This window comes from Durotheca rogersii, assembly GCF_024521655.1.
Source record: "Durotheca rogersii strain YMJ 92031201 chromosome Unknown GGS23scaffold_2, whole genome shotgun sequence".
In the NCBI taxonomy this organism is placed as follows: domain Eukaryota; kingdom Fungi; phylum Ascomycota; class Sordariomycetes; order Xylariales; family Xylariaceae; genus Durotheca; species Durotheca rogersii.
In genome coordinates this window covers 2,161,510-2,186,973 of record NW_026251233.1, presented here as the reverse complement: position 1 = coordinate 2,186,973, position 25,464 = coordinate 2,161,510, and the positions used below count along the sequence as shown (strand labels likewise).

Genomic DNA, 25,464 nt, shown 5'->3' with positions numbered 1-25,464 from the left:
CTAGTCTTGCCCCGGTCTCCCCCCCCTCCCCCCTCCGCCCTCCGCACCCTGCGAAACCAGCGACCGGGGACGCGCGGGCAGGCAAGCAGGCAGGCAGGCAGGCAGGCAGGCAGGCAGATGGGCAGGTCTAGGCTTAATGCCACACCGTATGCATGTACATATACCCCTTTACCTGACTAACGCCCTCCAGGCGTAAAAAGCGAGAAGTAAGCTTGTGCGAACGGTTCTAGGCACTACCTACCTACCTAGGTCGGTAGGCCTGTGTAGCAAAAGTAGCAGTCTAAGAGGGCGGCGGCCGCGGAAGCCAACGGTATATAGGTAACTACCTACCTACCTAGGTACCTAACTATTCGATTTCTGCGAGTAGCAGTCGTAGTAGCGTAGCGCTGGCAGCAACGGGCCGTATTGCTACTGATACCGAGAAAGAAAAAAAAAACAAGGGAGAGAAGAATGTAGACGGCACTACGAAGGAACGGGCAATAGCCCCCCTAGTCGTCAAGTCAAGTCAAGTCAAGTCACGTACCCACTACCAAGGAACCCAGAGCGATTACTGTTCTTCATCGAGCGTCGACGCATTCTATTGCCTCTTCGATCTGGCGGCGAGGGGCCGCTGCGCAATTTTCCCTTTTGCACAAGCTTCTTCTATCGTGATCATGCGATGGACAACCAATCTTCCCCCTATGTAACTAGCACTTCCTTCTCCGCCGCCTTCCTACCTCCCCCTAGTGGACCCAGAAGCGAGTCGGGGACGAGGAGAGGAAAAACATTCATGGATGTGATACTTCTCCGCCCTTGTAATTCCAGAAAGCCTTTGCCCAAAAGGAGAAAAAGCTCTCTCTCTCTCTCTCTTGCAACACGAAACCCTCCCCTCCCCTCTCGTGCAATGCTACCCTTCCTCCCCCCCCCTTTCGACCTCGAACTCTGATACTACCCACCAAAATGCTTATGCTAGTACCTTCTTTTGAGTGCCATGTATCCGACTACTCAAGTGATGCATGCGTGACGAAATAAAATACGAAAAAAAAAGAAAAAAAAAGGAGGAATGAATTCGGTATGTATGGTGTCGACACCTCAATACTGTATATGATTCCGTGACCGCGTCAAGAAGCAATGCAACCCTTCACCCTAGTAAAGTAAGGACCCCCTTCACTTTACCCCACCCCCCTCTTCAATTCCAAGGGTAGTACCGTAGAACGCCAGAGTTATCAACAGACTCCGAGAGTTAGAAAGGAAAAAAAAAAAAAAACGACAGTTTATATGGTGACAGGGAAAAGAGAGGAAGATAAGCAAATTTGTCACGAGAAACACCCCTACAAATTCAAGGTGCCAGCCCCCGCCTGTGCCTCAGTAACCGGGCTTGCCAGGCATAGGGGGTAACCCGTGGCCTGTGCTCATAGGCGGTAGGTGGTTGTGACAGAAGATCTTGCCCGTGCTAGACTTCATGCTGCCCATCTTGGCGGCGTCGATGAACTTGACCGGGTCTTCGTAGCTCTCGAGTTGGCAGCATTCCACATTCCTCATCCACCGGTTCGAGATCACCTCGTGCATCGTAATTCGTTTCGTCGGGTCCGGATGCAGCATGTTCAGAAGGAGCCGTCGGAGGGGCGCGGATTTGACGCAGAATTCGAAAGCCGCAATCTTCGGATACGCGTCCTTGCTCAGGTCGTCGGGGTTCGACGCCCGCTTCGCATCGATCTTCTCCCAGCCGGCGACGAGCTCGTTGTAGATCTTCTGGGCCGGCCCCGGCAATCCCGCCTCCGCCTTCTCCCACAGGTTGGCGCTGCAGGTGAGGTAGATCATGACGATGGCCGAGCTCCAGATATCGAGGGCCCGGGGGTCGTACTCGCTCTTCTTGCTGAGAACTTCGGGCGCGATATACGGCAGGCTGCCGCAGATGCCTGGTTTGCAGAGGCGCACGTCCACCATACCGATGCCGCACTGGCCGCCGGCTTCCCTGAGGCCCGGGTGGATACCCGAGAAGACCTCGGAAACGCCGAAATCGGTAATTTTCAGCTTGCTGTCCTTCGTGATCAGGAGGTTCTCCAGCTTGATGTCCCGGTGGGCGATCCCGTTGGAGTGCAGGTAGTTGATTCCCTGGCAGAGCTGCTTGAACAGGCAGAGGCGGTCGGTGGCGCGGCCCTCCTCCCTCAGGTACTTCTTCGACACGAGGGTGAAGAGGTCACCCTCTGAGCAATACTCCATCACGTGGCTCCAGCGACCGTGGTTCGTGCATAGGCGGATCGTCTCGACGATGTTGGGATGGTGCAGGCTCTTGGCGATGCTGTACTCAGACTTGATCTTCTTCTCGTAGTCGGCCAAGGTTTCTGACGAACTCTTGCTGCGGAACTCTTTGACGGCGTACATCTCGGTAGGGCAGCCCTTGCGCACCATCAGCGTCACCTTCGAGGTCGCGCCCTTGCCGAGGTGCTTCCCGTGCCGACCGAGAAGCTTATGCTGATACTCGAACTCCTTCATGAGATCCACGACGTCCACGGTGAAATCGTCAGGCAGGCTGAGGCTGAGCCGCCGGGCCTTCATACCAGTGCCTACATCGGGCGGGATTGCCCACGGCAACCGCGTCAACTCTTCATTGTTCTTCTTGTTCCGCTCCACGCTTCTCGTGCGTCGGTGCGAGAGGCCCTTGGCGGGGCCGAAGCCGACGCGGCCCCGGATGGAGAGCCCGGTGTGTGCCCGGACCTTCTTGGAGCGGTTTTCGAAAAAGTCACGCGTGGTGGGCATGGAAACGCGGTGTGACTTGTCCTTGGCATCGGGCACCTTGGTATCCGGGGCAATCTCCTCGGCCGAGTCGGGGGAGGGCGGCGTGCTGGATCTCGTCGCGATGGACGGCCTGTGGTACGAGAAACGGCGTCGGCTACTATTCGGTGTCATCCGATTGGCAGGGGGCACATTCGTCTCAGACGCCCCCTCGCCGTAATTGGGTTCCTTAAACGCCATCGTCGCACCGTTCCCCACAATGTGGGTGCTGCTGCGCTTAAAGATGGACATGGCCTTGGAAAAAGTAGAGGAGCGCAGCGCAAAGGACCGCGACGACGTCGAGAAGCGTCGCTCTGGCGGGGGTTGGCTGGCGTCAGTCTGCGTCGTGTCAATTTTGGTTAACGGCTCAGTTGGCGACACGGGTCGGAGCGAAGACGACGCTGTCGGCAGGGGCGAGGGAATAGGCGACGGAAGTGATGGGGGGGACGACAGCGGCAGCGAGGGCGGGAGAGCCGAAGCAGCAGGCGACGCGGCGTATAAATGGGTCTCTCCGGGGGCGTCTTTATTACTACTATGATTACTGACGAGACTTAGGGAAAGGTCGGACGGCTCTGGAACCGACGAAGAGGGAATAAGAGGATTAGTAATGGAATCTCGATGCTGGTACGTGTCGTTCTGGTCGCAGTAGCGGAAATCCCGTGATTGTCTCGCGCTCACCGGGGTGATGGGCTCGTTAGCGAATGATTCGCTGCCGGTCTCCTCATCGCCCTCCTCGGGAATGGGGGTGGTGAGGTCTACGGGGAAGCGCCGGAGCGACTCAATGGGCGTGGGGCTGATGCTGCACGAGACCGAAGACGCCGATGACACGGACGACGCATTGAACGACGTGGTGGACGGCGACCGGGAGATATCGGTGTCTGCGGCGGCAATTGGGGTTACAATGGGCGGGTCAATAGGGAGAGGCGGGCGCCAGAGGCTGGATTTACCTGTACCTGTGGTGGAAGACGCAGACGACGCAGGCGCAGACGCAGACGCAGACGCGGGTGCAGACGCCGAGATCTGGGTGGCAGCGGCAGCAGCGGCAGCAGCAGCAGCAGCCGCCTCGTTCGCTGAGACAGCGGTTGAGAAACCCTTGACGACGTGCAGCGCAGACGCTGGCGAGGATGTGCGCAGGACGGTGTGGTGGTTAGAAAAAGAAGAGGAAGAAGGATGAGAGGAAGGGGAGGAAGAGAGACGGGCGGAAGAAGAAGAGGTGGTGGCAGAGGCGGGAGGGACAAGAACGCTAGCGGCAGGAGTGCTAGCAGTGCCAGTAGTGACGGTCTGGGATGCTAGGAGCGGCGAAGGCGCGGCCGCGGCCGTGGGCGAAGGCGAGGGTGATGACATCGCTGCAGTCAGGGTTTGTGGGGCGGGCTGCTATCTTTGTTAGGTAAGGCCGGTAGGTAAGCTGGGCGCCGGGAGACGTGCTGTGTCGCAGCGAAGGGCGATACAGGGAATAAATAAATCGACCCCCTCCGACGGCCACACCACGCCCAGCGCGCTAGGGCGCTGGATGGAGGGCAGCCGGTCGGGCGCGGATATGGGGGTCACAGCCAGACGCGGGAGGAGGAGGGGGGAGTAACAAGAGGGAAGCAAAGTACCTGTACAGACAACCAGACAGCGCCTAGGAGACAAGCGGGGGGCACCCCCAAGTTCGCCTGGAGGAACACCTGAAGCAGTAGCGCTGTAGCGCACCAGGTGCGGGTGCTGGAGCGCAGCGGTGGGTGGGCCGCCGGTAGCCGGTACGCCCGTGCTGCTGCTGGCGACGCCCGCGCGACGAGGTAGCAGTGACAACAGTACCTAGGTACCTACCTAGGGCCGATCAGGGGGGGGGGGGAACCGAGGGGGGGACCGAGGGGGGTGCGAGGTAGAGGAGACGGACGGGCAGGATGGCCTAGGATATAAGTAGAGACGAGCAGAGACGGGGCAGAGCGTTGGCGGTAGGTAGGTGGTAAGTAGCAGCTACCTCCCGCTTATAGCGAGGGTACGGCGAGGAGGGTGACTTCGGCGCTGTTGCTGGCTCGAGCGATATTTCCCGCCCAGTGGGTTTTCCACTTGGCCCAAGCTGGCACCCGGGCACGCTAGGCTGGTCAGCGGCGGGCCCGTACAATCTGCTTGGAGTCCTGTCCCAAAACGTAGTAGACCGATCCGGCGAGACACGCCAGCCCCATGTCCGGGCTAGCTGGGCTAGCTAATAGCTGGTTGTCGCTGTAGGCTCTGGCTCGGTCGACAGGTAGGCGGCCCGACTCTCTCCTGGCTGGACAGGCGATCTTGGTATCGCACGAGATTTAGGTGCGGCGCCGAGAGCTATGCAAGCGCGCCTTCGACCGCCGTCCCAGCCTACCCAAGGCGAGAAGAGGGCAACCCGTCGGCCGAAGGGGCTAGTGGCTTACCGTCGCAAGAGAGAGAGAGAGAGAGGCAAACCGCACAGGGCCAATTGACAGTGGCTATTCTACCATCCGCTTGCTGGCCGTGCCGCTAGGCCACGGGTTGGCTCGCTCTCGGATTCGCTCGGTCGATTCGGCTTTCCGATGACGTTCTTTGTCTGGACTAGCAACTCGTCCTTGTCGTTGTTCGTCCCCGGTGGTCCTGGCGCTATGGGGCGTCGTTCGTCGGCACTGCGGGAATAACGACCGGTCGTCCTCGTTGTCGGATGTTATTGCGACTAACACCAGTCTTCGTGGCCGCCTGCCCTCATGTACACGGTTGGGTCTGCGTCTAAGTCTCGAAGGGCGGCTCCGTGTAAGAGGATCGTTCCCAACAAATCCTTTTTTTTTTCTCCGCAGCACGAAAAGAAAGGCAGCGTTTAAAAAAACGAATTGTCAAAAAAGAAAAAAGACAATGACCAAGACGGGAGCACCAGGGTGAACAACAGCGAGAAATCGGTAGAGTCTGCACACAATCGTCTTGGCTTCTCCCCTTCTCGGGATGTTCGATGCAGGTGCTGACCCGGGCGGTTTGGTGGGCGGTCGTAGTGAGGGCGTGGTGGCACACCAAGGCGCGACGCCGTAGCGGCGAGTACGAGTGATCGAGAGGACCCGGAGATCTACGTTGCCTGAATGCCAAGGCAAGCGAGGTCGGTCGTAGGGGGAGGCAGAGTGGAGAGGAGAGGGAGAAAACGAAAAAGAGAAAAAGGGTCTTCTGGGGGAAGGGGGGACGAAGGTCGACTATGTTATATCAAGGGGGGAAAAAGGCCGCAGAGCGTCTAATTTGGTCTGGCTCGGTACTGCGATGTAGGCATGTACGTAGGGGCACGTTGGATGCGTCAATGTGCGTATGTATGTATGTATGTATGTGTAAGTCGAAGAGCGCTGTGGGTGCTGGCTAGGCCGGTCGTGGATCTTCCTCTCCAAAGTCGCAATCCGCATGCGAGCAACAAACCCACTACCTATGGCGCCCTAGCACTATGTCGAGCCCAGTCCTCGTAGGTCCAAAGCGAGGAACGAGATAGGTGCGGAGCTACGTCTCCTGGTTGGCCAGTGGGCCGGCGGGTGGGATGCGTAGTGGCTAGGGTAGGGCAAGGCAGGAAGGGTATAGGACGGACAGCGTAGTGTTGGCGTAGCAGCGTTACGTGTGGACGTGCGTGGAGGTAATGGAGGTATGGAGGTATGGGGCGTGCCTAGGCTTATAGACGCAATTCACACAGAGATGGGCGGGATCCTGTGCGGCTGCATTAGGAGGACCCTGCGGAGAGTAGCGGGTGCTCGTCAACGCCGGCTGCAGGAGACGTCAAGGGAAAAACCCCGGTCGCGATCAAACTCGGGTTTGATGGAAGTTAGGGTTGCTATCTAGGCCCCGGAGGCGTTTCTCTCTCAGGTCGGTGTAAGTAATAAGTGGGCAGTGCGAGGTAGTACAACACAGGAAGAGAGAGAGGGAAAGACAATTGTGAATAGGTAAGTGGTATAGGGCGGTGGGGGATTATTCGGGAGTCTCGTGTCGGTTCGTTTCAGCACGAATCTCGGCACGAAGAGACTCGCAGAAACGAGAAGGTAAAGAAAGGGAGAGGAGCATATGTCGAGTTAAAAGAGGAGTTGAGTTGAGGTTTGGGGGTTGAGCGTGCGGAACTCTGGAGAAGGGAAGGGGCAGAGGCGGGTCGAGAAAGAGGTTCAAGATGGTAGTTTTATCCAGGGCCGGGGAGATCTAAGATACTGCCAGTACTACACACTATTATCTCGAACTTCGGGGCATCGTGGGCTTGGCATACGTGAATGCATTGCTGGTCTGTGTCGGATCTCGACTGCTGGCTTGTCGAGCGAGCCGTCTTCGGTAGGACCTGTGTACGCAGCAAATTGCGCGGCAAAATCCATATAACGCTTGGCAGAGTCGAAGTTGTCGACATACCTCATACAGTCTGGGACATACAGTATGGGAGATCGCGGTATGTGCCAGCAGGTACATAATTTCGATATACTCATATGGTAATTTCCATCAAATGGACCCGGGCGTTAAAATTACGCACATTAGGTAACTGGGTGGGTACCTAACCTTTGCCAACCTCATAACCGCCCGGGTATAAGGTCGACTTGCGACAAAACCCTGTGGAAGAGGTACCTGGCGCGGTATCTACCTTAGGTACCTTATGGGCAGAGGCGTTTAGATTACAAGTTGATGCTGCTAATATCCTGGATGCCGCTCCGGTGTATGCATATACTAAAGGAATAGGTAGGATGTATAGAACTTGTTGTTCGGCATGCCTGGGTTGATTTGGCAAGTTCGCTAGTAATACTACCTACCCTCTACACCAACCAGCAAACCTGCCTCTACACGTACGCACCCATACTCAGTACAGCGTCAATAAGTAATCAAAGCACGAGATGCCGACGGTACCCTATCCTATACTCTACATGCATGTGGACACGCATTGGAATCCCTACATTGGGTGGATGTATGTGTGTATGCACATACCTATGTGTTGCTTGCCAGGAACGCTGCACCTCCGCGGCGAGAGGGGTGGGAGGGGTGGAGGAGGCACTCCATATGCGCTTGTGTGCCGGCGCTGCGATTCGCTAACCGTTAGGAAGGTCTGCCACTGCGCAGCAAGTCGTAGGTACCATCGATCAAAGGCCGAACCTCTCTGGTTTCCTTCTTGGGCTGCTTGGAGACCCCGGACCCCAGCTTAGACTGGCTGTTGTGTTGTCCAAGTGGGTAAAGCAAGGGGCGCTATTCCCAGATCCATCACCGGGAACTTGAGGCGGTTCATAATTTTATGCTCGGCGGCGGGTAGCGCGAGCGTAACTCAGCATTTGTCGCATCGCCTATGAAGTATGAGGGCGAGGGACACAAGATCCGCCCGGAGCGCGACTTTAAGGGCAGCAGGAGAGACAGAGGGACGAGACCGGACGTCACCTACGTACGTGCATGTACGTCTGTGTGCGTATGGATGGGCGGACGGACGGACGGATGGATGGATGGATTGATAGACGGATAGACTTAAGGGAATTAATTGATGTTGTACATGGTATGGATTCATCGATGCCAATCCCTATGTACGTGTGTATTGTGTACATACCTACCTCCTCCCCGCCTCTTACCTTGTTCATAGATGCCTCCTCTCTTACATGTCCCCATCTCCTCTCTGTCTCTGTCTCTCTCTCTCTCTCTCTCTCTCTCTCTCACACAGCATACACAACATACACATGCCAACGTAATGATAGGTAAGTAGATAATCGAACACACTGCTATACATCCGCACGGTACACCCGACCTTGCCTTCGAGAGGTACCTACCCAAGGCGCCCCCAACGGTATGGGGAACGAAGCATTTCGCACATACATACATGTTCACACACACACACATATATGTACGTGTTATTAAACTTCAGCCACTTTTCGCTCCGGAAAAAGGGGGCACATCGCCGTCTCCGCCAGACGTCGAATTCCACAGGCATGCTACATAAGCCGTGCGGTAAGCCATGCTTGGCGGTAACCTCAACTGATGACAATGGGCTATCGCATGCCCACCCCAACTCAACATCGATGCCCATTGTAATTCCCTAGCGGCACCCCCCAACGTCTATCCATGTATTGGGGCAGGTATAGACGTGTACGTGTACGTATACTATATGTATACATACCGGATGGTGCACGCAGGCAGTACCGTAGAGGTGGCCGCCCCCAAGGCACGGAATCGACCTCCTCTACATACATACATATAGGTTAGGAGGTATCTACTGTTGGTATTGACGGATACGCCTCTGCGAGTACGTATTCGTCTAAGCTTATATGGGGGATCAACCTGTAGGCAATTAGCGCTTAATCGTGTACCTATCGGTGGATTGATTCCCCATATGCACGTATATCATGCCCTGTTATCTTAGGTACCTACCTACCTACCTACCTAGGTAGGTAGGTTTCGAAAAATGCTCCTGGGAATACTCTTTCATCCTCTCCTTGTTAGGGATGGTCCAGCAAAGAGGGCACAGTTCTAGTTCTACCTGCCAAGCCCATCACCGATGATTGCTCAATCCCTTCGGATCGTCTGCCTGCTGGGACCATCGTGGTGCATCTCGTCTGCTACGTAGGAAGGCGGTAGTAGTGTTAGTGGGATGAATCTCCCCCCCTGGCTGCCAACCCCGATGGTGCTTCTTGTCATTCTCGTCGCTACTGTCAACATGCCCTCTCCTGAGTCGCCCAGCTTGCGTGCCTAGCTCGGGCATGGCACCGCAAAGCACCCTACGCCCTTCCTGGGTCTCGGGATGCTTTCCCACACGGCCTACGCTACCATCTGTCGCGAGGGGAAAGATCTCGCGGGTCCAGCGTCATCGACGATAGTTACTCTGGGTTCGGGACGAGGTGTTGTTAGATCTACGATAGCCTCGGTAGCTACGAGCACCCACGTTTACGCATGTATATGCATGTCCGTATGTCTGGATACCCGGTATACTACGTGGGATAGGTGTGTGATGATATCTGCCCGCTGGGTCGAGAGCGTATGGGCGAACCCATTCGCGGGTGACTGCCGTGATTGAACCTCTTGGCGGCGCGATACGGTGCTCAGTTATGTGTCTGTCTTGGTTCATCTGCCTTACCAATCGTTACGCGGAGAAGTGATGCTAGCTAGGTAGTTAGCAACATGGGCAATACCAAGAGGTTGCTCGTCCAAGTAGGTAGGCATGTCCGCCTGTCTGTACGTAGTATGTTATTCACGAAGCCGGGCCAAGGGGCATCGCTTGGTGGAGCGCGTGTCCGCCCTCTGGCCCCAGCCACTACCTATCCCCCGGTCTCTTCTCTTCCTCTCGCTTGCCAAGGGCCGAGGTATTTACCTCGCCCATTGAACGAACGAAGCGTGCGCTGGCCCTGCTCATGGTCCTTGACGCCAGGCGTTAGCTGCAGGGAGGATTGTAAACAACCGTGATTGCCGATCGCTTGCGGTAGCCCGCTCGAGACGATGATGTTATAAGTGTCTCCCAATGCCAATGAGCGGCGGTCTATTTTTTCTCTCTCCCTCTCATCCCGGTCCCATCGAAAGCCCACCAGGACACATCTAGATAGAGTGCGTGGCGCTCTACAGCATCAGGTACGTCACCAGGGAAGTCCCATCACGATGAGGCCGATTTCATTCGCCTTGGCCCAAGATGCGTGTAACGAGGACAATCGTCGTCTCTGGGATGGTGACACGAGCCAGTCGCATTTCTCATAGGCGCCCTGGGCTCTCATGCATCTTATGGATGCACCCAGACCTCACGAGGTTGCTTCTAGAACCGCTGTTTGTTCTTCGCTGCCAGTCGAATTTTCCCAGCTGAACATCTCGTACCCCCCTAGTATCCCTTCACCAGGCCTCTACGACGTACTACGTTGTAGTAGTTGACACCCTAGTATGATAGCCGATGGAGAGATTGTGTGTGTGTGTGTGTGCATGGAATGGGTGCATTCAGTATGAACCCGTCCGCTCTTGGCCTCTGACAGAGGATCCGACGTTTTCACATAAGCCTGCCAAGGCTTCCTGGATCAGCGCTGTTGCACCTCTCTTGATGCGCCGAGCATTGGCGAAGATGTCACTAGATACCGTCTTCCATTAGCTAGAAACACAATCGAGTACAGGGACGAGGAAAAGGACGAAAAGAAAAGAGAAGAATGCGTGAGACGGGAGAGGATAGCATCTCTTCAAGCGCCCCCGACACTGTTTTAACGCTGTCCCGGCCTCCTTTTGCGTATTATAACTGGGGGTATTCATCAGGAGGAGCGTGACTTTATGCCGAGCCGTCCCCGAGGGGCGGCCACGGCATGCGTCGTCCCTATTTGTGTGCGAATCGCCGCATTTCACCCCCGTTTTTGTCCTTTTCCCTTAGTTTTCATTCTGAAAATTTTTAGAGGTGGTACGTCTGCGTATCGTCATAACGGGGGAGATCTATCTTAGATCCCTCCTCCGTCGCCACGTACCGACCAGCCCTGACAATTACTCGTGTGAGCTGTCTCCGCAGTCTCCTCAGATTCTTGACACAACCTCCGACGGTTTCTTAACCTATCATTCGAGCCACGCGTGGCAGGACACGCAGTAGATTCGACAGAACGTGATCGCGGCGAGTATAATTCGCTCGGGTTCGCAGGCGTACCGTGAACTACCGACAGTAGCAGAAACCCTTCGCGTGCTAGAGAAGAGGCAAAGGGCGGGTTAGTAAAATGCTCGCGATGACGACTCGAAGCCAGAATAGATCGTGTGTGCTAGCGAGTTCCTCTTCCAGGCTTTCCCTTCCCTCCAGGCACTTGGCGAGAATGCAGGCCCAGGTTGGGAGCCTGTAGGGACATCGTCGAGTGCGGACGCGAGACAGCCCATATTCCCAATCTAAGCCGGATGTCGAACACTACAGATGCCTTGATTGGCTGCCACCGCACCTGGATGCATTTTAGTTCCTCTCCCACGTAGCAAGAGGGGTGGGCGTGTTCCCTCGTCGACTTCGCGATACCATCCTCTTCAAGGTGCCTCTTAGTAATTCTCGCTGGAAATAGAGACGTGCTCTTGGCAACCCCTCCCTCGCTCTCGTCCACCATCCGGGACGAGCCAAGCTGAAGAGATGGGCGAGGGCCATACGAACTAAGCAGACCGAGCGAGGAAATAGGAAACAGGCGTTGGTCGAGATGGTCGCCTAGCGTCACCTGACCAACACGATGCCGGCTGAATGCCGCATAGGCTCTATAGGAGAATGTCTGCGTCTCATTCGCGTGTATTTACAGCAGCGGGACTAGATTGCCCGCCAACCGAACAGAATCTCGTTCTCAGAGGCGCAGTGTTCGCGGCGTAGTTGATGAATCAAATCCTGCATCCGGCTCTCCCGTGGTGCTTTTCCCCACGAAGTTCGATTCGTCCCTCCCGACCTGCTGGCACCGTAAGGGGGGGGGGGAGGCGCCGGGCCAAACCTGAGTTGCGACAGATGGCACCCACACGCAGCGCGCCTTGATAGAATCTCTACCATGTCTCCATATCCTTACTAAATTTGAATACGTGCGGCCCATACAGGCAGACTTGTTATGCCCTCGTGCTGGTCCCGGCAACCCGTCGAGTTGCGAGTAAGGAGAAAGCATGTAGGTACATTTACACCCACGCCCAGAACGTACCTACGTGCCCCCGGCTTGATCGAAAATGGCAATCCGCCAAGTTCACTACAGGGCCTTATTTCCCAATCTCGAAGCCATGACATGGCTAGACAAGCTCGATACAGCGTCGTATTCTCGCTCCCCCCACGGAACCTGTGTCGGCCATGGCATCGTTTGACCTCGCCTGGTCCTGCAGTCATCCCAAAGCGGCCGGACTCGTGCAGGCTGGCCTGCTACTGACGACGGAGTAGCGGGATCGGGAGGAGTTGTCTACCGATCACAATTCCTTCGCCTCTCGTGACCTAGGAATCGCACCCTCCCCTCGTCCTGCATTCGTTAGTCGCACTCAGGACTTTTCCCCAGGCTCAATTTACGATGCCAGAAACCGCACTCTGGTTGAAATGCGCTGAGCCGTCTTGGCCTTGCCGCCGCAATCACTTGTGTGGCGAACGCATATTGCGAAATAGATGGCCAAGACACGGTCAGGGTCAGCCTGCGCCCCCCGGTCTCTGTGCGTGTGCGTGTGTGTGTCAGGTATTGTTCGCGAGAGGGCGTCGACGTAGTGACGTCGATGATTCTCGCCCTGGGCGAAGTGGTCAGCCTTCTGAGGCTCTTGGCTGAGCAACACAAGCCCTCTGACCCGCGCGTACATATACCAATTCGATGCATCCATGCATCCGTACACACGTACAGATGTGTACATACCTACGTAGGCGTCTCTGCACATATAAATAAGGTCACCTAAACGAATAGTGTCTCATGGCCACGACCCGAATTGCGTCTACCTAATCCCCTTTCCTGACTACCGAAATTCAGTACCACGAAATACGAAGTACCCGCGTAGACGCTTTGCTGCAGCGACCGGATCCCGGCCAGTCGCCCCTGTGTACTCGGAGCCATCCCGGGTCCGAGTGTTCTCAATCTCTGCACATAGGTATTATAAGGGGAGATTCTTAGGAACGTTCACGAGGAACGGGCCCCCTTTTTTTAAAGGAAAAAAAAAACCGATGCGGGATTTACCGTCAACTAGTTGACATGACAACAAACGGCGACCCGTAGGGTTACGTCGAAAGGGGAGGAGAGGGCGATAATAGAGCCGACGGTGAAGATCGCTCGGTAGGCAGGACTTGCCTGTTCACGCCACCGATCCATGAAACCGGCGTCGTAATTGGAAACAAGAGAAAACGGGGGGGCGAGTCGTTGCCGTCTCTGAATGGGCGCCCTGGGGACACGCGGACATGAATATGTATATGTATGTGTGGGAAGCCTCATAAACCGCCCAACATCCGATGGATGATAGCCGTCCAGCCCCATGTTCTATCACTAAAAGTTCCTAGTCTGCTGTTACTGTCAGCTTCACGACACTATCGCAGAAAGTGGCGGTGAACGGGTCGTTTGGGAGCGTTTTCTTTCCAACAAACTATGCACATACAACGCGTCCCGTTCAGTGTGTTGTTCTCCGTGGTATGTCTCTCTACGTAATGTGTGTAAGTGTGTATGTATACGCCGATGGGCAAGTGTGCCAACGACGACTTCAGAATAACACAGAATACATACATATACATTCCTCCGCTTATCCAGCCGTCCTTTGCTCGCAAGGGGTTCCCTTCACAGTGCAGAATCCTGACTACATGACGCAAGAACCGAGTGGTCGCTGGTCAGCGGAGGGAATCCAAGCCAACATCATTGGTGAAGGGGGCTTCCCGTCTCCAGGTTTTCCCCACGCCCAACCGGCCCCTTGCCTGCTCGCCGTCTGCTCGCCGTCTGCTCGCCGTCGTGTGCCATCTTACTGCTTCAGGACTCGAGCAAACACGGTCTCTCCCCGGCCATCGCCATCGCAGAGCTTGTTTCGGTCAAGAAACGTCCGCATACAGCCACTTGCTGTCTAGGGTCCGGGTTTAGATCCCTCCTCGGCCCCCTCTCCCTCCATCACCCACCCCCCCTTTCCGTTCACCATTCACGCATGGCTTGCTTGTATGTAGGAGGTATGTATGCGATGTATGTATGTATGTGTACATACATACCTATACATATACATACCTCCTCTTCCCGCAGACGCCCACGGCCCAGACACGAATATCCCCCAAGTTAGCGAAGCCAAGACGGGTGTTAGTGCACCTCAATTACCGTATCGGTGCTCCATCCCGTCTTGTCCGCGGTATTCTGGAGAAAACAAGCTCTGGAGCGAGATGCACTGCTACGTGTGTACGGCGCCTTGGCTAGAATGACGAGTGGTCTACGTGAAACATACGTCGCCATTTCTGGGCCCGCCGCGTTTCTGTGCCTGTATGTCTCTGTCTCTGTCTCCAACATGTGTGTTGTTTAAAATGCCTCATACCGACACACCGAGATCACACTACGCATTGTATTCTACACAGTATGCACCTATCGTATTGTACGGACGAATACCTAGGTAGATATTTATGTGTGTACATAAGTATGTATCGCATACCTACCTTCTACCTGGACCCGGCTCCGCCGTGTGACAGATAGAGAACGAACGTGTCGCTAACGAACGCCAGGGCCCTAAGGGAACGAACCGTCTGGGGAGACGGAGCCAGCCCTCTGGGAAGGGTATCAAATGTCTCACGCCATTACCGACATGACGCCTCTCTTCCGCCTCACCCCAAGAAATAAGAAGAACGCCCAACCAACTCGCGGCATGGCAACAACGGTGACGGGGCTTGCTGATGAGGAGCTTGCCGTGCCGTCCTTGTTTGGTTGCGCGGCGTCGTCGTATAAGTTCCACTGCCGTCCCCCCTGCCAAGTCGATGGTGCGCAGATCAAATCTCTTGGTATTGGGACAACTGACGCTACGGGGTTCGGATCATCAGCGCTTGGCATCGAGAGAGAGACCTTCGGGAGCGAAGACATCGGGCGGATCGGGTCCTTGGCGTCTGCGGATGAGAAACACGGCCTCTTGCCGCCAACGATGCCTTCCTCGCTCCTCCTCGCCCCCCCTTCCCATCGATCCTCGCCCGTATACGGCCACCGATGGCGCTGGTGGATGGAGGCTTGCGCTGCCCAGAAGAGCAAGGTGTGGTGCTGGATCGATCCGGATGCCTGCCGGAATGCAGCTATATTTATCTGCTTGGCTCCCCTACCTTCCATTACGCGCGCCTCGCAGGCAGGCAGGAGGATCGCGGGGATTTGCTGCGACGAGTATGCACATCAGCTCGAAGGATTCGCTGGGCGTGGGTGCGATGCTCGTGTCTCCTGACGAGGCGGCCTGCCACAACGGGTCCCACCCCAGATACCAAACTGCCGTTCGTCGAGACAGATCTTTCCCACGCCAAGCCTGCGTGCAACACACTCCAAGGCCGAAAGGATACAGACATGTTGCATATTTCGCCGGGTTCTCCTAGTATGCATTCCCAGCGTCCCGCTGGCTCGGCCACAGAGATACTGTGCAAAAAATGCGAAGAATGCACATACGCCAAGCCTCCAAACCTGGCTGCTCCTATGACCAGGTGACGTGTTCTCTGTGTCCACTTCTCTCTCAGATGGGGAGTGAGTGTATTCGGCGTCGCCAGCTCGCAGTTCCCTTGCCATCGCTCACCCATGCCCGGCTACGTGGTAACTCGCGGATACTGATGTCAAATCTAAGATGGCTCTGCTGTAGGGGGGGCCCGATGCGTGCAAGGTCCCTCACCTCAGCCTCTCCCGGTCCGGCCGCTCCCATGCGCCACGTACCCTCCATCTCATGTCCTGTGGTTGCCAGCTCGGTACATAAACCCCTCAGGGATCACGCCCGACGTCGCCGCCATCGGACCCTAGGGCCGTCCTACCTCCATTGGACGCCACTGGCGACAACGGAGAGACGGAATGGCCACGGCGGGCTCACAGTCTCCGGCACCCCGACGGAGTTCTCCGGCGATCCGGGTACATTCATGCGTGCTGTAAAGCAGCCACAGAGGCACCAGAAATGACATACCCTACGCGTCTCGGACCTGTTCTGGGCCTGCTATTCCGAGGCAGGTGAGCTCGCTGCGCCTGCGCCACCTATCCGCCCTAGTCCGCGTAATGGGTCTGAGCCCAGCTGTATGGCACAGGCACGACATCGAATTTGTCACGAAGGGCCCCCTTACCACTCGCCATGGAGCAGTCAGTCACCGGAGCCCTACGACGCGTCAACACAGGTAGATCGATTCGCCCCCTCGTGAGTCTCTGCGGCCGTGAGTGGCCCGCGCGCGGCGCTGATGCGCGGAAGGCCAGCGGCCGAAACAGAGCGGCCCGTTAGAGAAGCGGTGGGCGAGCCAGCGGCGAATCGAAGGCTGCGTTGTTGGTGGAGCTGCGTCGCCGAGAGCTTTGCGCCATCCCTCGCGCAACTCGACTGGCCAGTCTGGAAGAGAATGCGAGCGCCCAAGCATCCACAGCGTTATGTGCGATAATCGCATACCTGCTTCCACGAGACGTTCCCGAGCGACGGGCCCAACCCTAGTCCCCTTCCCCTCTCCTTCTATTGGAGACATAGGATGGTAGAGAAGGGCTTTCCCGTAGAGAAAAGCATTTCCAAGGCCGCGTTTATTTTGATTGGGGTCAAACAAGTGCCTTCTGAGCTGTGGTAGGGAATGAAATTATCCGTCCCGTAGGCCGCAGTGATACTATCGCTCGACTGCGCCTCCCGGCCACGACGCTTCGGGTCGGAGGATGACACATCAACTATGATGTTGATAACTCCCATGTAACCGTTCTGTAGCGTGCCAATATGCTCGCCTAGGAAAACTCGGAGATGGGTTCCACGTGGTCGGGTATCACGAGGTTCGAGGTCGCAGGGCCAGACCTCTTTCCGAGGGTAGCATTGACGGGTAGCCTATGCTGTCCTCCTATCCAGTAGAATAGGGGTTGAGAGACCTTACTCCATATGAGTATAGGTTTGCGACAACTCTTACTACGCCGAGATTCGGTGTAGCATCGCCCTCGTCCTCTCCTCTCCTCGCCGAGACAAACACATCCCGCCCTAGGCTCACAAGTCCTCCCTCATACTCCCTCTGCCCCCTTACGGTTAAATATAAACACGCGCCTGTCCAAATGCTCGGTTTCTGATGGAATACGGTGAGGTTATGTAAGCTCCGGCGAGGATGAGGGTGATATTTCCACCGCGGCGAGCAAGGGCCGCACGATTCGCCGATAAATACGACCCTAGTAGAGAGCCGCTATATATACATGACTAATGTCCCGCGTATTTCAAAGCCTTCCCGTCAGTTATACGTTCGGGTGAGCGGCTGGCGCTGGAGCCTGAAAAGGGAGCACTGAGCCCGTCGCGTCCCGTCGCGTCGCAACTTCTGGTCGGGCCGCTGACGAATATATCATGCCAGCAGGGCCCGGCCGAAGAAACAATCTCCCTGCGAGACACGGGACCCGTCGGCCGGACGCGCCAGCGAGCCACGGTCGCGGGCCTGGCAACGTTTCTCGTGTAAGCTAGGCGGTGTTTGCAAGGAAACATGTGACGTGTAATTCGACAGGCCGACTGGCCGTCGTCGTCATTACCTCGCGGAAAAGTACGGCCTCGCTCTCCTGCGCAGGAGTCCTGATTTAGACCATCCGTGATGCAACTTGCCCCCGGTTGGTCGGTTGGTAGCAAGCCGAGCCCACGACACACAAGCACGGAACCAAAAATAGCCTCCAGATCCCTTGCTTACATCTCTAAGCTGGCTCCCTGCCGGGCCTGTAGAATACACGCAACAGCCCCTTGGGCAGTCAGATACTACTCTCCCCTTTCCGCCTCACGTAGCCCCCAGCCCTTATTCGCGCGCGCACTGCACTTCCGCTGCATCGCCGCGCGTAAGACTACGGTCATACGACAGCCCCGCGGCGGCAGCAGGCGTGGCAATAGTAGCGCCGCGCCCCGAGCCACACCGTCGCGAGGACGCGCGGCTCTCACGGGGTGGTGGGCGCGCGCGCGCGTACGGGCCGGAGCCAGTCGGGTGGGCGGGGAGGGGCCGCGTGGTCTGGGGACAGGCCGTAGGCAACCCCCCTTCCTCCCCTCGCTACCTGCGCGCTGCGCTCCCGCTGCTTGTGTCTCTCGAGTGCTGCTCCGCCCCGCCCCGTCCTGTCGCACCCCGGGACCCGAGCGGGCGGCCGGCAGGCACGTAGCGGTGTCAAGCCCACTCCCCTTGGCTCCCCTGGGCTTTTTCCTCGTCTGGCAGGAGAGCAAGGGCCGGGATGGCGTGTGCGTGTACGCGCTGGTGCCGTAGCGATGGATGGGATAAACGCCCCTGCTCGCTCGTCGCGCCCGTTGATCGCCGATCCCCCGTCTCATCCCCCTTATCTCACCTCAGCTCGCCGGCGGAGCGGGAGGGAGGGAGAGGCTTGGATCGCCCCAATGTGGTGTCGTCTCGTCGTAGATCGTTACCGCCCTCGTGCTGTCCGTGGTCTCCATCAGCCGGCCTGTCTAGGTTGTGATTTCCCCGAGTCAGCTCGCCCTAGGGCTCCCTTGACGAAATGGTCGGTCGGGGTGCGTGAGAAAGACGTTGAATAGGTAGATAGATAAGTAGGCATGTAGATAGGACGGGTGGATGGCAACATTGATAGAGTGAGGTAGGATATCCCTAAGGAAATGAAACAAGAAGTTTAACTTTCTTTGTTGGCAAGCCTTTGTTCTTCTTCCCTTCTTCTCTCCCCTCTCTCCTCGAATCGCCCCCGACACTGTCTCGCTTCTCCTCTTATCATGCTTACCTACCATAGCTTCTAGAATCCTCGCGTGTACTGTTCCTGCTGGCAGCGGTGCTGCCGTTGCTTGGGTTAACAGAATGCCGCCTCGTCCCTTGCTCACGCGACACCCCTGGATCCGAGCCCATCGTGGGTGCAGTTGTCCGACTGGCTCCCCTGCCGCCAAGACCGCGGCTGAGCCGCGAAGACGACGGCGACGGTGCGGTGAAGAGTATGGGGCAGTCTCGACACCGGGGTACGGTGCGGTGCGGGCAGTCCGGCTCGTACGGGTTAGAGCAGAGGCTGCCGCTGCTGCGGTACCGACAGTGGCAGCACACGAAGCCGATGGGTTGGTGGTGGTTCTCCGCGGGCATCATCGGCCTCGTCCCGCCTCCGTCTAATGATAGGTACCGGTGTAGGTGCTTGTTCTGGCTGCTAGAACACTCGAAGCTGTGACGGGTACAGTTAGTTATTTGATAGGATTGTGTCCGCGAGATCGTGTAGGTATCGAGCCAAGTCGTATGTGCCGGCGTGGAGGTTTCGAATGGGGGGGAGTCGTTAAAGGGGTCGAAGTTGCCTCACCAGAATAATAATATACGGAGGTCGGAGTCACTTAGTTGGATTTCTGTCTCGCTTCTCTTCTACGGCTAGCAGACTGGCTGCTTTCCCAGTTTTACTTGATACGCAGACAAATGCCACACAAACTTCCCAGGCAAGGTGAGTTGGCTGTGTGAGTTTTATGATGTACAAACATGCCCCAGAAGACGATATCGTATGTGTCGAAGATTTCTCCAGCCAGCAAGTGATTGTACACGACCCGATATGCGTTATATATGTTTTGATCTGATGCGACCACCTACGACGGACAGCTTCCTCCCATCCCAAAGACCCTTTCTTTCGTGGAAGGAAATGTCTTGCTCGCTCCCAGGTCGACAGCTTCGTTTTGGTAGACACGGTGTAGTATCTCTAGACACATGTCTTGGATATAGAATGTCAGCTCATCAGCTCCGTTAGTAAAGGAAATTCTCGAAAGAGCGGTATATGAGCCCGATACAGACTTATAAGTGCTCGTGGCTGTGTCTCTCTGCATCGAATAGCTTCATGAAGCCGGGCATCTTCTCGATCTTAAGATATACCCAAGAGGACGACATACGCATAGCTGGTGAGCATCCCAGCGAATTGTGGCGTGTTTGATTTGGTTGATTTAAAGAGACATGTTTCTTTCGAGAATAGTTTGCCAGTCCATACTCATTCCACGTTTCTCGCCATCAAATCTCCGTGCACAGCGATGGCTTTCCGAGAGATATCGCATGGAGATATTGAATCTCATCGCGTTAGTGTCGGATAGCGGAAGTATAGACCCGAAGTTTCTTCAGGAACTTGCCTCTTTTCTCGACTCCTCTGGTTCTGCTCCGGGCACATATGCATCTAGGGGTCATCTCGTCGTCGAGCGCTCTTCATCTCTTTGTGTCGGCCTGTGCTCACCATACCCCCCCTTCTGCCTGCTTTCTCGCGCCCTTCCTCTCCGACTTTTCGATCGTACTTCGCCAAAAGAGCATCCGCAGTATTTGGAAAACAGTCTCCTCGCGCCAGGGGCAGCACTATGGCCCAGAACATGGTCGTGGCACATGAAATGCTAGAGGCGTGTAATTGCCCACGTCCCTACGACTCTACGAGGGACTAACCCTAACCTAATTGAAGGAATACTCCTGCTTTACTTTACCATTCTACTTTACCTTGCTTTTGCTTTACTTTACGATTTCTCACAACAAGGGAAATATATAAAACTAGGTTGGCGCGCCTAGTCTGTCATCCGTTTCTTCGACGTCGAACGAGGGAGAAGACAACAGCGAACAAGTCCCTGGGCGGCGTCTGGGTTCCAAGATTGGTTAGGGAGGGCAAAATCGCACTGCTACCACATACATTCAGGGGGAGAGAAGCCTTCTGAGCATCTGACGCCGTGATGCCCTTGAGTGTTAAGCAGGGTTTTTCAACCACCCCACAAGACGGTCCGATGATAGAATCTGGGTCCGACCAAAGGCCTCTTGGCATCACCCCTGCTATCATTCTAGTAGTTGAATGATTGAATCTCCTGATCAAATCTTGCTCTAGTATCGCCTCCGCGAAACGAGTGCGTATTCTTGCACAGAGTGGGCAATGGATCTTACCACGTTGTAGGCTGTATTGACGGCTGCATACTTTGTATCTGGGACATCGCAAGCAAGTAGACCCAGGACGATACATTACTCCGTAGTAGAATAAGGGGTGATGCTGCCGGTGCGCATAATCCCGATACCCGATGGATGGATGATTCCGAGAAATTACCATGGCCTGTCCCCGGACCCGTTTCTGTGTAAGTACCTAGGTATGTCTTCTGGAGGTATGTAAGCAGAATACCGCTCCGAATGTGTAACACGTGCCACGCGGCGATGAGGCGTGGGTTTCTCCGGGGTATCTTGGATAACTGGCACGCTTCGTAACCCCTTTTGACACCTAGAACGGCAATATTGAAAATAATATGGCCGAGACGGTTCAGCTAATTTGGTAGCTAGGTGCCCCTTGGCCTGGCGGGTACTGCGGGTCAGAGCTACCATATACGTTATGTAGGTATGTACATACACAGTTGCGGTGAGGGCCGCAAGAACTGAGCCATCGAAATCACCCGTGTTATGAGAGTAAAGTGTGTACGGGCTTTCGTCGGTGGCTACAATTTTTGTGAGGTACATACATACACGTACCGTATACATACCTACATGAATAACCAGGAGTGGACCAACGCTCACTATCCCGCAAAACATGGCGTGGTGCTCGCGGTCAAGCCTGGGACTGACATCAGGTGCCTGTATGGACCCTCGACTCTCATTTCACGTGAGATTGGATTCTAATACTTAGCGTAAACGAGACGTGAAAGCACTGTGTTGGTATCGTTTAGGACGATGGGTCCGCTAAGTCGCCGGCGTTATGGATACCTAGGCAAGAGCTGCTCGTCAACAATCTGTGTCTTGTCCATTTGTTGCCAATGCCGGCAAGTTCCAGGGCGATTGTCATTAACCTAACCCTCGCTCCACAGCCGTGGACCCTGATAACTCGGCAATCTTGCTGCGTGCGTCCCTAGCCGGAGTGATTTACGTGGCACATCCAGCAGCCCGAGCCTCTCGTTGACCCGAGGTACTGTAGTTCCGGCAGGCGGTGTGTGCTTTGGGTACCTCGGTGCCAACACTACAGCGTCAATGGTTCCCGTCCCCGGGACGCGTAGTATGTGTCTCTGTAGCAACAAAGCCGTCCGTCTGGTTTGGACTGATGTCGTCCTTACGGAGCATAGTGATGCATACGCGTTGGGAAAGTCGTAGCTGCTGGCTGTCTGGATGGCTGTGGTTGACTTGTGATGCCACAACAAGTTATGCGTAGCTTAGTGCTAGATTACCCTGCGAAGGGTCCGGATTTCGGGTTAAGCCTCGGTTGACGTACTTGTCCAGTAGTATCGGTGAGAGGTGGGACGATGGTGGACGACTGTGGTGCTGCTTAACTATTCGCCGGGTCACTAAAGGTGCGGCTTCTCGTCATTTCACCGCGAGAATCGGTAAATAAGCATCCCTTGTGACCTTGGAACGGATTCCATCGAGGCCGGGCTTCTAGCTTATCCTGGACCAGGCGTTCTTAGCCAGGGTCCAGCTCTTGCCAGCCTTATCCATAGCTTCGTAGCCCCAGGAGCTGGGCAGAACATGAATACTGTACACATGCATTGCGGAGAAGATGGAGACGGCCACATTTAATCAACAATCCCCACGAAGCGACACTCACGTGGTCAGTTGGTGAGCGGGGCCATGTCGAGAATCACATATCACATTTATCAGGCGGGAAAGGTGGTCATGAGAAAAACCCACGGTTCAATCATGCAGGTGAAATGAAATGGCTCGTGGGAGAGTGCCCCGAGTTTCGATGGCCCGGCGGATACGGCTTGGAAGTTGGAGTCCATTCGTGGGGAGAGGGGGAGGGGTTGCCTGTCCAAAGTGGGCAGAGAACGTAGGATTGGGCATTCTCGTCAGGATTGTCGAAGGGGACCATCTTGAGTCACTCCTAGGACCCATAGGAGACGACGGTTCAAGAAAAGAATATCGCAACTAATCTGGGTAGGAATCGAATTCGGCCTAGAGAGAGACTAGAGAGAAAAAAGCCCCTCAGATTGAATCCCTATGATTAGTCAGACAAGAGGGATCCCTCGGGAGCACACTACAGCGTTGCCGGGAGTGAGGCCCGGCTAGAACGCGACCTAGGAGTGACGAACCGCAAGAGGAAATGCGCGTGGGTGGAGCTCGAGAGGGGAAGAAAGCCAGAGGCATGTCAACGCTTCTGCGCGTAAGAAATCGGTGATGAGGCCGTTCTGATTGGCGGAGAGGAACGGTTTCGTATGCTGGGGTTCATGTTCGAAGCTCTTTGGCGGCCCGCCCCCCCTTTAGTTAGGCTGCTTTCTTCGCGTCGTCACATTATGAGTAGGGGGTAGCAGTCCGTGGACAGGTACTCGAGAGTCGTTGGTCGACAACGGTATAGAGTCGAAGGCCGTGGGCGGAGGTCGGTTGGGCAATGTGACCCCAACAAATATATAGATCCGATACCCCGTAGACGTGTCTAACGGCTACTACTATATCGTCGTAGTCAGGTCTCTTGCCGCCTCTCTGGGCGCGGCGAGATGCCACTAAGACGGAACGGGACGTTGAAGGGCCACCTAAGCACGATGGCTTACAGAGGGGAGTGTGCCTCGATGCCACCCAACCCTTCGCGAACTCGAGGGAAGGGAAAACGATAATTCCCGCAACGATAATGTCGGGTTGGTTAACATGCATGGAGCATGCAGATTATCTCCTCGTGCTACTCGACAGGTCGGACGTAATAAGGGGAAATAGGGGGCAGCGGAGGCAAATATGGAGCTGGAGGACGTCAGATTGCAAGAGGGTCGGGAGAGGTCGACGAGCTGGCGAGGGGAGGGGAGGATGAGGAAGATGATGGGGCTGATGGAGAGGAGAGGAGAGGAGGGAGGGGGTGTGGGCAAACTCGAGTCGGCCGAGGTACTTCCTGGTAGTATCTCCCCGAGCTAGAGATGGGTGGAGATGGTCTTCAACAGGGACGTGGTTGGCGGAGTGGACAGCGCAGCCCCTCTGACACATGCCTCATACGTATATGCATACCTCATACGTAGGTACCTACCTAGGTATATGAGTACCTACCTATGTGTAAAGGTACCTTAGGTACCTAGCCCACAGGTAGGCAGCCTGCCTTAGGGATACACGAATACTACGTACCTATGCATACGTAGGTACCTAGGCCCATATCCAACCGTCCGTACATTAGGTACCTGCCTGCCTGTCGTAGCCCCGTGTTCGAGGGCGTGGTAGGTACGTACGTAAGCAGCCTCAAGCAATTACTTTACTCATACCATATAGTAAGTAGGTGAGAGGCGCGTCTGCCAGCCCGACCAGGTAAGAGATCGGGTCTCTGCCCGATCCCTCCAGGTTCCTTCCCCATGGTTCCAATACCAGCCAGGTACGACGGTAGGTACCTGCGTAATCTGTAGGCTACGTAGATACCGGTACCTGCCATGCCGTAGAAATCTCGCATGCCCCCGAAGTACCCTTTCCTGTGCGCAGACATGGCAGATATGTCCCCGGGGCAGGCCGGCCAGGTAGGGCAGAGGTACCCAGGACCGTAATTACGCCCAATCCCGGTCCGGTCAGGTGGCTGGCTGGGCGATGGAAAGGGAAATGGAAGCAACAAGACCACGGCAGGTCCTCCGCACAACCCTGGGAGGTCCCGCATTAAATAAATTGCTTGATTCGTTCTGCGAAATCCCATCCGTCATCCGTCTCCATCTCCCATCCCTAAGCGCACCCTACATGGACATCCAAATCCACATCCCCATCCCCTTCTGCCACAGCTCCATCCGCGATACACGGTAATATACATACACCCGATAATACGTACACGCACTTACTTTTGCCTGCCTCCTAGCCTCACCTTACATAGAGGTATGTAGGTGCCTGTCATTACACAGATATCATCCATACGTACGCGCATATACGCGCATACGTGCATACGTGCATACGCGCGTACGTGCATATCTACATACTTACCTTACTATACATTACAGCCCATCGTACATGCCTCCATTCCATCCATCCATCCGTACATATCAGGAGGCCTTCTATTTCGTGCCCAATCCACTCCCGCTTTCTTCTCGACTGCACCCTCACCTTTCACACCCTCTCTCTCTCTCTCTCTCTCTCACCATCCCTCACTCTGTGTGTGTCTCGCAGACCTGCTTCGTTCTATCGCCTGGGTCGTTGGGTAGTCAGTCCGTTCGCTCCGTCAAGTCAGTCTTACACAAACGCACTGTAACAATTACTATCAGAATCAAACAAACTCGTCCGGCAAACGATACATCCCGGCCCGCCGCCCCTCCCGAGTTCCCCACAGAGTCATCTCGTGAAGCTTGCTGTGCATGCAGATCTGAAGCGCCTCGGTATCCGCCAACTACGTA

At 55.7% G+C, this 25,464-nt stretch overlaps 3 protein-coding genes across 3 annotated transcripts; 1 reads left to right on the top strand and 2 right to left on the bottom strand.

Annotated features, from left to right (window-relative positions):
* Positions 1 to 1,344: 1,344 nt before the first annotated feature.
* On the bottom strand, positions 1,345 to 3,006 carry GGS23DRAFT_602656 (kinase-like protein; the record flags this gene model as incomplete). The annotated part of the gene is made up of 1 exon (XM_051519358.1): positions 1,345 to 3,006. The coding sequence occupies one exon, from the start codon at positions 3,004 to 3,006 to the stop codon at positions 1,345 to 1,347; it is 1,662 nt and encodes a 553-aa protein (XP_051376385.1).
* Positions 3,007 to 14,453: 11,447 nt separating this feature from the next.
* On the top strand, positions 14,454 to 16,029 carry GGS23DRAFT_188536 (uncharacterized protein). The gene is made up of 2 exons (XM_051511695.1): positions 14,454 to 14,567; positions 14,804 to 16,029. Exon 2 carries the CDS (start codon positions 14,972 to 14,974, stop codon positions 15,644 to 15,646), a length of 675 nt encoding a protein of 224 aa, XP_051376384.1. The 5' UTR covers positions 14,454 to 14,567; positions 14,804 to 14,971; the 3' UTR covers positions 15,647 to 16,029.
* Positions 16,030 to 18,243: 2,214 nt separating this feature from the next.
* GGS23DRAFT_549394 (uncharacterized protein) lies at positions 18,244 to 19,609 on the bottom strand. The gene has a single exon (XM_051515217.1). The coding sequence runs from the start codon at positions 19,307 to 19,309 to the stop codon at positions 18,956 to 18,958; it is 354 nt and encodes a 117-aa protein (XP_051376383.1). The 5' UTR covers positions 19,310 to 19,609; the 3' UTR covers positions 18,244 to 18,955.
* Between the last annotated feature and the right edge of the window lie 5,855 nt (positions 19,610 to 25,464).

What these genes read in the sequence shown, in the direction of transcription:
- GGS23DRAFT_188536 (XM_051511695.1), top strand. Translation starts at nt 14,972, where the DNA reads ATGAGGAGCTTGCCGTGCCGTCCTTGTTTGGTTGCGCGGCGTCGTCGT.
- GGS23DRAFT_549394 (XM_051515217.1), bottom strand. Translation starts at nt 19,309, where the DNA reads ATGATGCCCGCGGAGAACCACCACCAACCCATCGGCTTCGTGTGCTGC.